Source organism: Phacochoerus africanus, chromosome 8 (genome assembly GCF_016906955.1).
Source record: "Phacochoerus africanus isolate WHEZ1 chromosome 8, ROS_Pafr_v1, whole genome shotgun sequence".
Lineage (NCBI taxonomy): Eukaryota > Metazoa > Chordata > Mammalia > Artiodactyla > Suidae > Phacochoerus > Phacochoerus africanus.
Window position 1 is genome coordinate 75,347,918 of NC_062551.1, and position 14,951 is coordinate 75,362,868.

The window sequence follows — 14,951 nt, forward strand, 5'->3', positions numbered from 1 at the left end:
TTTGCCGCTAAGTTGGTTGCAATTGTTATGACAGAAATAGGAGGCTAATACATAGGTATGGACCATTTTAAATAGTTTAACTATATCCCTATCTTGTCCTATCACCATTCCAGCCAAGTGCACAGTGTTTATAATTAAAGAATATGTGGGTCCAGATATATAAAATTAACAAAATACTATGTATAAAGCCATCTCTACCAGTATTCCTAGAAATTGTTATACTTTGACTTGGAGGAAGGAAAGGAATATTGTAAAAATTATTCTGCTTGCAGAGTTTCTGTTATGGCTCAGTGGAAACGAATATGACTAGTATCCAAGAGGATGCAGGTTTGATCCCTGGCCTTACTCAGTGGGTTAAGGATCCGGTGTTGCCATGAGCTGTGGTGTACGTCATAGACGCAGCTCAGATCTGCTGTGGCTGTGACTGCGGCTGGCAGCTGCAGCTCTTATTCCACCCCTAGCCTGGGAACCTCCATATGCTATGAGTGCGGCCCTAAAAGACAAAAAAAAATTTTTTTCTTGATATTATCTTTTTGAATCAGGTACCTATCTCATTCTTGTGTTTTTGTTTTTGTTTTTTTGTCTTTCCTAGGGCCGCTTCCGTGGCATATGGAGATTCCCAGGCTAGGGGTCTAATCGGAGCCGCAGCCACCGGCCTACACCAGAGCCACAGCAACGAGGGATCCGAGCCGCATCTGCAACCTACACCACAGCTCACAGCAACACCGGATCGTTAACCCACTGAGCAAGGGCAGGGATCGAACCCGCAACCTCATGGTTCCTGGTCGGATTCATTAACCACTGCGCCACGACGGGAACTCCTCATTCTTGTTTTAAAAATAGATAATTTCCAGAGCCACTGGATCATCTCAGTTGTCAAACCTTCCAAGGATGGGAAAAGCATGTCCCTGAATCAGATTGAGAGCTTACCTTCATTTATTAAATACCTAGCTTTCACTGAGATACTCACTTATTCAAATCAATTTCATAAGTTTGCATATGAGGTTTATCTCCAGTCTTGTCTGGGTCCCATCGATAGATGGCAAATTTCTTGATTCGGGGAGCTGTGGCTGCAGCTGTCTGGGCCCCACGGCAGGCCTGAAATTTTAAAAGTTCACAAGAAGGAAACATTTAAATTATTAAAAACACAAGGTAAATCCTTCTATCTAGCTGGCACTATAAACTACAATACTGGATACAAACCCACACGTTACTGACACACACAGCCTTCTTGGGAAAGGCAGTCATCCGAAATCCAACACACAGGGCTAAGCACCTCTGTGCTGGGGGCTGGTGAAATGGCACTTGACAAAACAGACAAAGCCTGGGAGTCCCCAGTCGTGGCTCAGTGGAAACAAATCCGACTAGAAACCATGAGGTTGCGGGTTCATCCCCTAGCCTTGCTCGTGGATTAAGGATCAGACATTGCTGTGAGCTGTGGTGTAGGCTGGCAGCTGCAGCTCCGATTGGACCCCTAGCCTGGGAACCTCCATGTGCTATGGGTGTGGCCCTAAAAAAAAAAAAAGCAAAAACAAACAAAACCCAGACAAAGCCTTTGCTCTCACAGAAGCTACTCTGCAGTGAACAAGAGAAATGAAATAGCCATAATAAAGTGCAGAGGGGGCGTTCCCGTCATGGCTCAGCAGAAACGAATCTGACTAGTATCCATGAGAACACGGGTTTGATCCTGGCCTCCATCAGCGGGTTAAGGATCCAGCGTTGCCATTAGCTGTGGTGTAGGTCACAGATGTGGCTCGGATCCTGTGTTGCTGTGGCTGTGGTGTAGGCCAGCAGCTACAGCTCCAATTTATCCCTAGCCTGGGAACTTCCATGTGCCTTGGGTGTACCCCCCTCCCCAAACAAATAAAAGTGTAGAGAGGGAAGAATACAGCAGAGACTTACACCAGTCTAAGCAGTCAGGGAAGGCCCCATAAGTGATTTAAGCTGCAGCTTGATGAATAGGGATTAAGTGGCGTTATAAGCTGAGGACGCAGCATGTGTAGAGGCCTGGGTGGGGGAGAGCACAGGCACCTGTGCAGGGCGGAGAGCAGGCCAATGAGAAGCAGGGAAGGAAGAGTGGCAGATTTGAGGAAGTCGAGGGAAGGAAGTTACAAATCAGGTTTTGATTTTATCCCAAGAACAGTGAAAAGCTAACAAAAATTCATAATGGGTGAGGGACACGATCATTTTTACTCTCGGGAAGGACATCACTAGTTCACAAAGGAAGACCTGTCAGATGACATCCGGGGAAACCAGTCAGAAAGCTACTGGAGGTGTCAAAATGAGATGCTAGTGTTTTGGGGGTATATGTCTTAGCCTGGGCCACTGTAACAAAACATCAAAGAATAGCTAAGATACTGACTGCAGAGGCTTGGGACACAGGTTTGATCCCCAGCTTGGCACAGTAGGTGAAAAGCTCTGGTGTTGGTGCAGTTGTGGCCTAGGTCATACCTATGGCTTGGATTCAATCCCTGGCCTGGGAACTTCCATATGCCACGGGTGTGGCTGTTTAAAGAAAAAGAAAAGAAAAAAGAATACCGTATCTTAATTTCTTTTGACCACGCCTGTGGCATGTGCTAGTTCCTGGGCCAGGTGTTGAATCTGCACCACAGCAGCGATCCAAGCTACTGCAGTGACAATGCTGGATCCTTATACTGCTGTGCCACAAGGGTACTCCCAGAATACTGTATCTTAAAATAAATTTAGGGAAGTAACAAACCGCTGAGACCTGATCTCTCTGATGCTTCTATTAACCTTCCCAGTGTCCACAGCCTCTGCCAGTAGGTTTCACACAGTGAGCCAAGGAATCCTGCAGAGCCACCCGGGGCTGAGAGGATCAGGTTAAGCGGGGTGGGCCTGACGTCTTTTCCTCCTTCAACCAAAACAGGCTCCCTATGAGAACATATTTGCAAAAAGGGCACAGATGTTCAAAAATTTTTATATTTAAATTCATACTAATTTTTCCTAATGTATAGCACAGGGAACTATATCTAGTTACTTGTGATGGAACATGATGGAGGATAATGTGAGAAAAAGAATGTGTATATACATGTGTGTGCAGGACTGGGTCACTTTGCTGTACAGCAGAAATTGACAGAACATTATAAATCAACTATAATAGAAAAATTAAAAATATTTTTAAAATTTACACTAATTTTTAAATTAAAAAATTTTTTTCCATTATACTTTACAGTGTTCTGTCAATTTCCTACTGTATACACTAATTTTTATATACCAATTCTTAAAACCACTACTATTGCCACATACTGTCTGAAATGCTAGGCCAGTGAATCTTCATTTTAAAGATGAGAAAAAAGGCCCAGAGATCAAGTGATGGGCCCATGACTACAGAGCTCGTGAGGTGAGCCAGGACCGGAGCCCAGGTCTGCCTGTCTGCCTTCAGCCAGGCTCCTGAACCCTGAGCCATCCTATTTACTTGTGACTATTCTCAGGGCTCTTGATGCTGTTTTCTTCTCTTTATGTCCTAACTCCTTGAAGGTATGCGTATTAGGTCAGGGTTCTCCAGAGAAATAGAAGCAATGGTGTGTACGTATACACACACACACACACACACACACGATAAGAGATTTTTTCTAAGGCACTGGCTCGTGTGATTACAGGGGACAACAAATCTTAAAATCTGCAGCAGGCAAGCTGGAGACCAGGAGAGCAGATGACGTGGTTCTAGTCCAAAGACCAGCAGGCTCAAGACCCAGGAAGAGTCAATATTTCAAGTCTAAAGGTAGGGAAAAAAAAAAAATCAATGTCCCAGTTTGAAAGCAATGAGGTGGGAGTAATTTCCTTTTATTTAAAGGGGGGACAGCCTTTTGTTCTATTCCAGCTTACAACTGATTGGGTAAGGTTCACTCGCATTAGGGAGGGCAACATGCATTACTTGGTCTATCGATTTGTTTGATTTAACACTGGCTATACTCCCCATGTTGTACAACTTTGAGCCTATCTTATACCCAAAGGCTTGTACCTTCCACCCCCCCACCCTATACTGCCCTTCCTCCCTCTCCCCACTGGTAATCATTAGTTTGTTCTCTATATCTGTGAATCTGCTTTTGTTTGTTTTATTCACTAGTTGGTTGTATTTTTTTTTCCTATCTTTTTGTCTTTTTAGGGCTGCACCCACAGCATATGGAGGTTCCCAGGCTGGGGGTCTAATTGGAGCTGTTGCTGCCGGCCTGCACCACAGCCACAGCAGCACCAGATCTGAGCTGCATCTGTGACCTATATCACAGCTCACAGAAATGCCGGATCCTTAACCCAATGAGAAATGCCAGGACTCAAACCCGCAACCTCATGGTTCCTAGTCGGATTCCTTTCTGCTGCGCCATGACAGGAGCTCCACCAGTTTGTTGTATCTTTTAGATTCTACCTGTAAGTGATACAATAAAGCACTGGTCTTTGTCAGTCTATCAATTTAAATGTTAAACTCATCCAGAAATACCCAGAATAACATTTCCACCAACTATCTGAGCCCGGTCACTTGGTACATAACATAAACCAGCACAGAACAGGTCACGTTTTCCATCTCCCAGGGTATCTGGCCCAAGCCTCTGCATAGAGCAGTTCAATCCCTGGTTAGTAAAGATTGAAGAACAAAAATCGAGCATTAAACAAATGCAAAAAGTGGTTTATTTTATCTTTTGTCATTTTTAGGGCTGCACCCGAAGCTTATGTAGATTCTCAGGCTAGGGGTCGAATCAGAGCTGTAGCTACTGGCCTATACCACAGGTCACAGCAACGCTGGATCCTTAACCCTCTGAACAAGGCCAGGGATCGAACTGGTCAGGTTCGTTAACTGCTGAGCCATGACGGGAACTCCTAAAAGTGGTTTATTTTAAATGTACCTTAAGAGACCAAACAGTGCAACTTATATCAAGCCATTAACAAATAAAACAAACCTAGACCCCTCTGTATATGGCATTTACATATAATGCTAAGTCTAAGCTGCTCCCATCCCAGGGTCCGTGAAGCCCTTTTGCATTTAGGCAGATGAGGCAAGGCAGAGGCCACACCAAGTCCTGCTGAGCTTCTACTATGGTGATACGGAGGGGAGGAGCCTGCCAGTCCAAACAGCACTTATTAAGTTGAAGATAAAAAAAATACAGAGTTTCCCTTGTGGATCATTGGGGTTAAGAACCCAACACAGTGTCTGTGAGGATTCGTATTCAATCCCTGGCCCCAGTCAGTGGGTTAAAGATCTGGCATTGTCACAAGCTGAGGCTCGGGAACTTCCATATGCCACAGGTATTCTATTCCGGGCCAGCTAATTCTCTTATAAACTGTTAAAGTAAAAACTCTTAAGATTAATTGAGTAATTGTAAGACATGCAATGCAGTTTATACTTGCTCCCAAATTTAATGATGCTGATAACATCAGCTCTTAGTATGAAAGAAAAGGTATTAGGAAAATGAAAGTGAGGATGAAAGTTGTATTTTATCTTATCACTAACCTCGCTAAGATCAGTAATGAAAGGAAAGTCATTTCTACAAATGAACATTTCCCACTAGGACCTCCATTTTGTGAAATGACAAGAACATCTGGCTACGCCACCTTGTGGTGTACAACAGGAACTGGAGGAAGTGAAAAAATTAAAGATAGCAGTCCCAGGAGCTTGCTTAACACACTCCTTGTTTTTGTTAGATGCAATGACATGAAGCACTACAATAAAATTCACCAATTTTAAGAGTATAATTCAATGAGTTTTGATAAAGTTGTAATACTACTACCACAATTATGACAGAATATTTCCATTCAGAAAGCTCCCCAGTGTTTCTTTACCGTCAGCACCCTCTCCCTGCCCCTGGCAAGTGACCAGCTCTCTATTACTATGGATTTGCCTCTTAGACAATGTCATACAAATGCAATGAGGGGAGTTCCCATTGTGTGGCTCAGCAGAAAAGAATCTGACTAGTATCCATGAGGACGCAGGTTCAATCCCTGGCCTTGCTCAGTGGGTTAAGGATCCAGCGTTGCCGGGCTGTGGTGTAGGCCGGCAGCTGCAACTCGGATTCAACCCCTAGCCTGGGAACCTCCATATGCCACAGGTGTGGTGCTAATAAATAAATAAGTAAATGCACTGAGTGAGGTTATACATCTTGGACCTAGCTTCTTTCCACTCAACATAATGCTTCTAAGATTGATTCATGCTGCTGCATATACCCATGGTTTATTGCCTTTTTTTAAAAATACACTTTTCATTTGGAAATAACTGTAGAATCACATGCATTTATAAGAAGTAATACTGAGCTCCCAAGTACCCTTTATTCAATTTCCCCCAGTGGTAACAGTGTACAAAACCATAGCACAGGGTCACAACCAAAGGAATTCCCTTGTGGCTCAGTGGGATAAGAAGGATCTGGCATTATCACTGCACTGACTCTCTGGTTACTGCAGTGATTTGGGTTTTGATCCCTGGACCAGGAACTTTCACATGCCCTATGTGTGGCCAAAAAATATCACAACCAGAATGTTAACAGAGATACAGTCAAGATACAGAATATCTGCCACAACCATGCCCCTCATGCCCTCCATCCCTACTCCTTCATCCCCAACAATCACTAATCTGTAACATTTTCTATAATTTTATCATTTCAAGAATGTTATATAATGTAATCATTTCATATGTAATTTGGGGTAATTGGCTTTTTAAAAATTAAAAAAAATTAGAAGCTCCCATTGTGGCTCAGCAGAAACGAATCCGACTAGCATCCATGAGGATGAATGTTCGATTCCTGGCCTTACTCAGTGGGTTAAGGATCTGGCATTGGCCAGCAGCTGTAACTGCAATATGACCCCTGGCCTGGGAACCTCCATATGCTGTGGGTGTGGCCCTAAGAAGGAAAAAAAAAACAAACCAATAAACCCTGCATAATTTCCTGGCGATTCTGCCAAGCTGTTGTTCTTCAAGAGTCATTGCTTTTTATTACCAAGTCCTGTTTCATGATGTGATGCACTACAATTTGTTACTGTTTCCCAGAGGGGGCAGCTGCTGTGTCTGAGGTAGGTGGTAGCGAGAGGCATGAGAAGCCTCTAAAAAATATCACCCCTTCAAAAAATTTTTCTTTTTTACTAAAATACAAATAAAACTTGGAATTTAAATAGAACCTGGGATTTTGAGGTTGTCAGCTATCACTCCCTGGTTCTAAAGCCAGATTTAATAGTATTGGCAGTGGGCAACAGGCATCTGGCTCTGTCAGGCTCAGTTTCACTCCCGCAAAGGCCTGTCAAAGCTGATCCTGGTTACCTGCACTGGGGCCTCACCTTATCAGCTCCTTCTAATACCTAACTAAATATATCTGCTTTCCATCCACTGTACAAAGACACAAAGGTCTAAACTTGATCATATGGATCTTCCCCAAAGGGCCTGGGCTTGTTTAGAAATTACTCTTTTGTCTTTTTAGGGCCACACCAGCAGCATATGGAAGTTCCCAGGCTAGGGGTCGAATGGGAGCTGGAGCTGCCAGCCTACACCACAACCATAGCAACGCAGGATCCAAGCCACATCTTCGACCTATACCACAGCTCACAGCAACACCAGATCCTTAACTCACTGAGCAAGGTCATGGATCAAACCCCTGTCCTCATGGATATTGATTGGGTTCATTACCACTGAGCCACGATGGGAACTCCCAGAAATCATTTTAAAAAGTCGTTTTTGGAGTTCCTGTCGTGGCGCAGTGGTTAACGAATCCGACTAGGAACCATGAGGTTGTGGATTCGATCCCTGCCCTTGCTCAGTGGGTTAAGGATCTGGCGTTGCCGTGAGCTGTGGTGTATGTCGCAGATGCCGCTCGGATCCTGTGTTGCTGTGGCTCTGGCGTAGGCAGGTGGCTACAGCTCCGATTAGATCCCTAGTCTAGGAATCTCCATATGCCTCAGGAGAGGCCCTAGAAAAAGCAAAAAAAGACACACCCGAGGCAAGCAGAAGTTTCTGGGCCAAGGATCAAACCTATTCCATAGCAGTGACAACGCCAATCTTTAAACTTTTGAGCCACCAGGGAACTCCTAAAAAGTCTTATGTGTGACTGGATCATTTCGCCATATAGTAGAAAACTGACAGAACACTATAAGCCAACTATAATGGAAAAAGTAAAAATCATTAAAAAAAAAAAAAAAGCAATGCAAGGATCAATCACAACAGAGTATCAGAAGGCGCTAAATCCCAATATAAGTTTTGGGGCTTCCCAAAGTGCCACTATTTTTTTCTAAAACAACTAATTTAAATTCATTTTGAGTTAAAAATGTATTGGAGTTCCTGTTGTGGCTCAGCATCAATGAACTCGAGTAGGATCCATGAGGTTTCGGGTTCGATCCCTGGCCTCGCTGAGTGAGTTAAGGATCCAGCGTTGCTTCTAGATGTGCTCTAGGTCACAGATGTGGCTCAGATCCTGAGTTGCTGTGGCTGTGACGTAGGCCAGTGGCTGCAGCTCCAATTTGACCCCTAGTCTGGGAACCTCCATATGCCGCAGGTGCGGCCCTAAAAAAAAAATAAATAAATGAAAGTATCTCATGCAACACTTGGTGGTGCTAACAAGAATGAAGAGAGAAGATGCCGAAATCAAAATGATCAGAGCAGGCTGTGGTTCTAATAGTGACGGAGCTTTGCTCACCTTGAGGGCTGCACTAAGAGTCCAGAGGATTATGGGACCTGGATTTTTAAAAAAAATTGCCTGAAGTAGAAACGGGAAAATCTGTTCTGTAGGTATTCATAGTAGAAGTATAAGTAATAATAGCAGCTCATTCACCGAGCCCGTACCAGGTGCCAGATGTTCTACTAAATTATCTCTAATCTTGACAATATCTCTATGAAGAAAGCTTTTTATTCTCAAATAAAAAATGAGAATAAGGTCATTTAACAAAAGAGCCAGGATTCAAACACAGGTCACTGACTCCAAAGCCCAAACTTTTAGCCACTACACAGTTGTGAAAACACAAATCCAAAACAGAAGAGTTCAAAAAGGTAATTCCTTTCCCCCAAAGATCCAAGGAACAAGAGAAGTTGTTACTATACTTGCATAATCAGCAAGGTTTTTGGGGTGGTAGTTGGTCCAGATATTCTCATTCACTTATTTGTTCAATAATTAATTACACAGCAGCTACTATGCTCCAGGGACTGTTCCAGGCTTTGGGGAATCAAGGACAGACAGACATACATCGTAGTCCTTGTGGAGCTTACAGTGACTGGAGGAGATGCACACTAATAAAACCTAGAGCTTGTCAGGTGGTGATAAATGCCATGAAGAGGGTGGGGGGCCTGGGGATCCTGGCCACAACCCCAGATGGGGCAGCCAGCGAAGACTTCACTGTAAAGGTGACAGGTAATCAAGGACCTGAAGGAGGTAAGTAAACAACCCATACACTTACCTAGGGAAGAGCAGGTCAGGCAGAGAGCACAGAGTGCAAACACCTTTTTTTTTTTTCTTTTCCTTTTTAGGGCTGCACCCTCAGCACATGGACGTTCCCAGGCAATGGGGAGAATTGGAGCTGCACTACGGGCCTCTGCCACAGCCACAGCCACGCCATAGCCAAGCTGCATCTGCGACCTGTGCTGCAGCAACAATCCTTAATCCATGGGCCAGGGATGAAACCCATATCCTCATGGACACTATGCTGGGTTCTTAACTCGCTGAGCCACAATGGGAACTCCAAATACAAAGATCTGGAGGTGGGAATGTGTCTGAGGTGCAAGGAGGCGCCAGTGGTTGCTGAGAATGGAGTGAGTGAGAGGGATGGGAACAGGACAGCAAGGTCAATGGAGAGCCAGGTGGGAGGACTTCTGCCTTTACCCTGAGAAAGACGGGAAACTACCGGAAGGTTTTGAACACAGGAGAGAGACAAGTTTTGAAAGGATCACATTACCTTCTGTCTTGAGAACCATTTTTTTTTTTTTCTTAATGGCTGCGCCTGCAGCATATGGAAGTTCCTAGGCCAGGGAATTCCAGGGATTGAATCTGCGCTGCAGCTGCAGCAACACTGGATCCTTAACCCACTGCACTGGGCCAGGGATCAAACGTGCACCTCAGCAGCAACCCAAGCTGCTGCAGAGACAATGCCAGATCCTTAACCTACTGTGCCACAGTGGGAACTCCAAGAAGCAGTTAGTTTTTAAATACACTTTAAGAAAGAACTGCCAGGATGTAAGAGGTAGGAGAACAAGGACGGCTCCAAAGTCACAAGGTAGGGAGCTCCTGTTGTGGCACAGTGGAAACCAATCCGAATAGTATCCATGAGGATGTGGGTTTGATCCCTGACCTTAATCAGTGGTTAAGGATCTGGTGATGCTGTGAACTGCAGTGTAGGTCACAGATACGGTTCCAATCTGGCATGGCTGTGGCGTAGGCCGGCAGCTGTAGCTCCCATTTGATCCCTAGCCTGGGAACGTCCATATGCCAAGGGTGTGGCCCTAAAAAAAAAAAAAAAAAAGTCACAAGCCACATGAAGTTGAACTGCCATCAGCTGAGATGGCAGGAGAAAAGTGTGTGGCAGGGAGAGCGCCAGGGTTCTGTCTTCAGGCAATCAAAGTTTATTAAATATCCATGTGGAGATTTTGAGACTATAGTTGGGTGGCCATCTGAGTCTAGAGATGTGGGGTGAAGTTTGGGTTGGAGACGCAAATTTGGGAGGTATCTAAAGCCCAAAGGAGCGTCTATAAAGATGAGGCCTAGGGACGGAGTCCCAGTATTTATGGAGTTTGGGGTGATGTGGAGAGACAAGCAAAGGGAGACAGAAAGATTGGCCAGTGGGCGAGGCGGAAACCTTGAAACCTGCCATGTCCTGGGGCTCAGGCCACAAAGTGTTTTAAGGAGGGAGTGCACACTATGATTTAGGGAGCAAAGTATCATGAGAATTGATGTCGGATTTAACAAAGCCAAGGTCACTGGCGGCCCTGGCACAAGTACTTTCCGTGAAGTGGTAAGGGTGAAAGGTCTGACTGGAATAGGTTCATGAGAAAACAAGGGGAAATGAATTGTAGTCAGGGAGTTGAAACACCTCTGGAGAAGTTTTTCTATAAAGGTGAGTGGAGAACTGGGATGGTGGCTGGATATAGTTTTTTGGTTTTTTTTTTGTCTTTTTTTTTTTTGCCATTTCTTGGGCCACTCCTGCGGCATATGGGAGGTTCCCAGGCTAGGGGTCTAATTGGAGCTGTAGCTGCTGGCCTACACCAGAGCCACAGCAATTCGGGATCCGAGCCTCATCTGCAACCTACACCACAGCTCACGGCAACGCCAGATCCTTAACCCACTGAGCAAGGGCAGGGATCGAACCCGCAACATCATGGTTCCTAGTCGGATTCGTTAACCACTGTGCCACGACAGGAACTCCCAGGATATGGTTTTTTAAGATGGAAGAAACTATAGTGTGTTTGTGTGCTGCTGCTGCTGTGATAGAGCAGCAAAGCTGGTAATGCAGGGTGAGGGGAGAAGTCCTGGACAGCCACCTCTGAACAGGCGACAGGATGGAGAGCACGAGAGGAGAGGAGCCAGAGCAGTGCCACCACTTCTCCCACAACACAGGCAGCAAAGGAGAATATACGGGCAGAAGCAGGAGGCAGACAAAAATTTTGAGTTTTTTCTTCGTTGTAGCCTAGCTGGGCAATTTATACGACAAACCCAAAGAAGGGGGTTTGTCAAAAGCATTTCTACCTCAATCTACAAACTAATGAGAGTTCAAGGCTGAGTGTACCTTTGTAAGAAATCGTGGATAAGCTGAAAGGCATAGTTTATTTATTTTTTCACTTTTTGCTTTTTAAGGCCGCACCCTCGACATATGGAGGTTCCCAGGCTAGGGGTCAAATCGGAGTTACAGCTGTCAGCCTATGCTACAGCCACAGCAACGCAGGATCCGAGCTGCATCTGCAATCTACACCACAGCTCGTGGCTAACTGAGTGAGGCCAGGGATCGAACGCACGATCTCATGGTTCCTAGTCAGATTCATTTCAATGGGAACTCCTGAAATGCACAGTTTATAATTGAAGGCAAGAAGCGAGATATCAACAACTGGACTGAAACCAGACTGAGGATGAGAAGGGTGAATTCTGGATTACGCTGAAGGCAGCGTGTTATTTCTCTAAGGAGAGCTTCCTTGGGAGCAGGCTGGGAGCTTGAATTCGACTGTGCAGATAACAGATTCAGAGATAGGCGGGAAAGATGTGGAAATGGAGAGGAAAAAGGCAGGGAGGTCTCACCAGAGAGAGATAGTTTCCGAAAGGTGTGAATGGCGGTGGTCCAAAGCCAAGATTTAACACTTAGTAGCTGGACCTTCTTTGGCAAATTACTTAACTTTTCTGACTTTGTTTCCTTTTGTAAGAAAGTAGTGGGTATTAAAATCTACCTCATAGGATTAACAGGAGGGCCAAGTTTCTGGCATTGCTCAGAAAATAATTTCTGCTCTTCCACATTGGCAACCATATCCATTCTTGCATTATTCTTTTTTTTTTTTTCTTTTCTTTTTAGGGAGGCACCTGGGACATATGGAGGTTTCCAGGCTAGGGGGTTGAACTGGAGCTACAGTTGGGCCACAGCCATAGCCATGCAGGATCCAAGCTGCATTTGCGATCTACACCACAGCTCACAGCAATGCCAGATCCTTAACCCACCGAGTGAGGCCAGAGATTGAACCTGCAACCTCATGGTTCCTAGTTGGGATTTGTTTCCACTGTGCCACAACGGGAACTCCTGTTCTTGCATTATTCTAATTGGCAGATAGGTATAGCAAGCCCCGTCAGCGCTAGAGGCAACGAGACACACAGCTGAAAGTCTGTGGTATTTGCCCTTGGGGAGTACACAGTCTAGAGGAAGAAATGAGGCAACATAAACAACAGTTAATACACTACAGTTCAATACTCACAGGCAGAACTGTGGTTCAGTGGTACAAACAAAAGCATGAGGAATTCAGAAGAGATCTCCCACTGTGTCCTAGACTCCTAGGAACCCGAGTATACCCGAAAGTAGTACACCAAGCTCATTACGGATTCTATTCAGGTGGATTATGATGATGTCACTATTTATGGATGTGAATACATTTTCCTACATGGGGGTGTGTGTGTAATTTATTTTCTTTGCCCTCAGGAGGCCCTACAGTGGCTTCACCTGGAATTACAACACTGACCTATGAAACCAACCTTCTCTGTAATTCATTCTTGGAGGAGGGACCTGAGCTTCAGAATGCACTCTCATTGGTGGGACTCTCACAACCTAACTGCTTGCTCAGCAAGTATAAAAGGAGCTGTAAACAAGGTCATTATCAATCACCAATTTAACCCTCAGCTTAAGACGCTGGTAGGCAGTTCTCATCCCCAGCCCTACTTCTCAGGAAGGCTGCGAGATGACCTGTCACATAGAGTTCACATAGAGCATATTGCAAAGAGCTGGTGTTAGAAGACTGGCCATATGCCAGCGAATATGTTCTCATGGAGGTGCAGGAAGAGGAGGGGAATTCATAATTCTTGTACCTCTCTTGTGGGCCAGATCTATGCTAGGAGTTTTTCACATACAAAGTTCAAAATACTGGGGTCTGGTCCTGGATCAACCCATTCTTGGCTGTGATATTTTGAACAAGTAAAAAAACAAACACAACCCAAAACACCACTTTCTGAGGCCTCAGTTTTCAAAACTCTAAAACGGAGATAAGAATTCCTGCTTGTCCAACTTACAGGGTTTTTTCTGGAGCCCAAAGGACGAAAAAGATTTGAAAGGGATTTACACACACAAATTGCGATGGCAATTTCCCTTCCTCCCATTTTGAATGCAGATCACAAGTGGGTAGCTTCCTGACAATTCAAGGGATGCACCCTGAAGAACATAAATAAGAGCAGTGCCAAGCTCGATAAGGTCGGTACACCCTTTACAGGTAGGGATTCAGAGCGGATGACTCTGCTTTACGAAAACTCATATCCTCAGGGCATCAAGCGGATTACCTTCCATTTTTCTGTTCCCTTGGCCCCAACAGTTCACCCGCCCTTTCCCTCTTTACTGAGCACCCTGGAGGAGTGACCTCGCCTCCCAGTTTTATCCTTCGCGCTCAGGCAGGTCTGTCTTTCCCAAAGGAGACAGAAAAAGGGCTCGGCGGCCAAATGGTCGGATTCGAATTATGCTTCCTAACAGACACTCGCTCGCCATGTGACCTTGGGCAATTCCAGTTCCCTCTCCGAACTTCTCTTTCTTGTGTCTAAAAAACCCTCTCCGCCCTGACCAATTCGCGGGCTGCAGAAAGGTGCAGAAAGATAACCGGCAGGGACGCTCCCGGCCAGAGTTAGAGCACTGCGCGGGTGGGAGCGGGTTGTCCTCCTCCTTGAGGCCTGGCCCTATGCTCCCTCAGCCCCTCCGCTGCCCTCCCCACTGCAAGCCGTCTCCGTGACCTTCACGCCTGGCTCGCCCCCTCCGCCCGGGGCGGGTGCTCACCTGCAGGCAGGCTCCGCCAAGAGTTGTGGCCGGGTACCAGCGTTTCAAGGAGACCGCGACCACCGCCGCCATTTTGGCTTCTGACGTCGAGCCCCACCCCTTAACCCGCGGTCACTCTCCGCCGCTGTCCCACCGAGCACCGCGGCGCCGAGCCAGCGTCCACCGAGGACCCGCTAGCTGCTCGGAACCACCGAGTGGGAGGTGGCTTCCGGTTTCCCGAGTGGGTGGAGGGAAGGCGGAGAAAGCCTGCAAGAGCGTGCGTAGTTGCCGTGGGCCGGACGCATGCCCACTTAGTCTCCCGCGTTCGAAGGTGACCTTCCCAGAGGAAGGGGGCGGAGCCAGAGAGGGAGGGCCGTGGTAAGGGGTGGGGCTACAGCCTAAGTGGGCGGAGCCATTCGATCCTTGTCCTCTCCAGATTTTTAACCCCTTTCTTCCTGAAAATTTATCTATCATGTCACTCACTGCGGTTTGCCCGAGACTGACCGGGTTTCAGCATTCCTGCCTCCCAAGAAACCCCTCAGTCCGGGGCAAATCAG

At 46.0% G+C, this 14,951-nt stretch overlaps 1 protein-coding gene across 1 annotated transcript in view; it reads right to left on the bottom strand.

The window, feature by feature from the left end:
• SDHB (succinate dehydrogenase complex iron sulfur subunit B) overlaps window positions 1-14,738 on the bottom strand; it is a 29,549-nt gene extending 14,811 nt beyond the window's left edge. Inside the window, exons 1-2 of the mRNA XM_047792086.1 lie at window positions 14,416-14,738; window positions 971-1,098 (exon numbers count right to left, since the gene is read on the bottom strand). Coding sequence (XP_047648042.1) covers window positions 971-1,098; window positions 14,416-14,487 — 200 coding nt within the window. The 5' untranslated portion in view covers window positions 14,488-14,738. The remainder of the gene's footprint in view (window positions 1-970; window positions 1,099-14,415) is intronic.
• Between the last annotated feature and the right edge of the window lie 213 nt (window positions 14,739-14,951).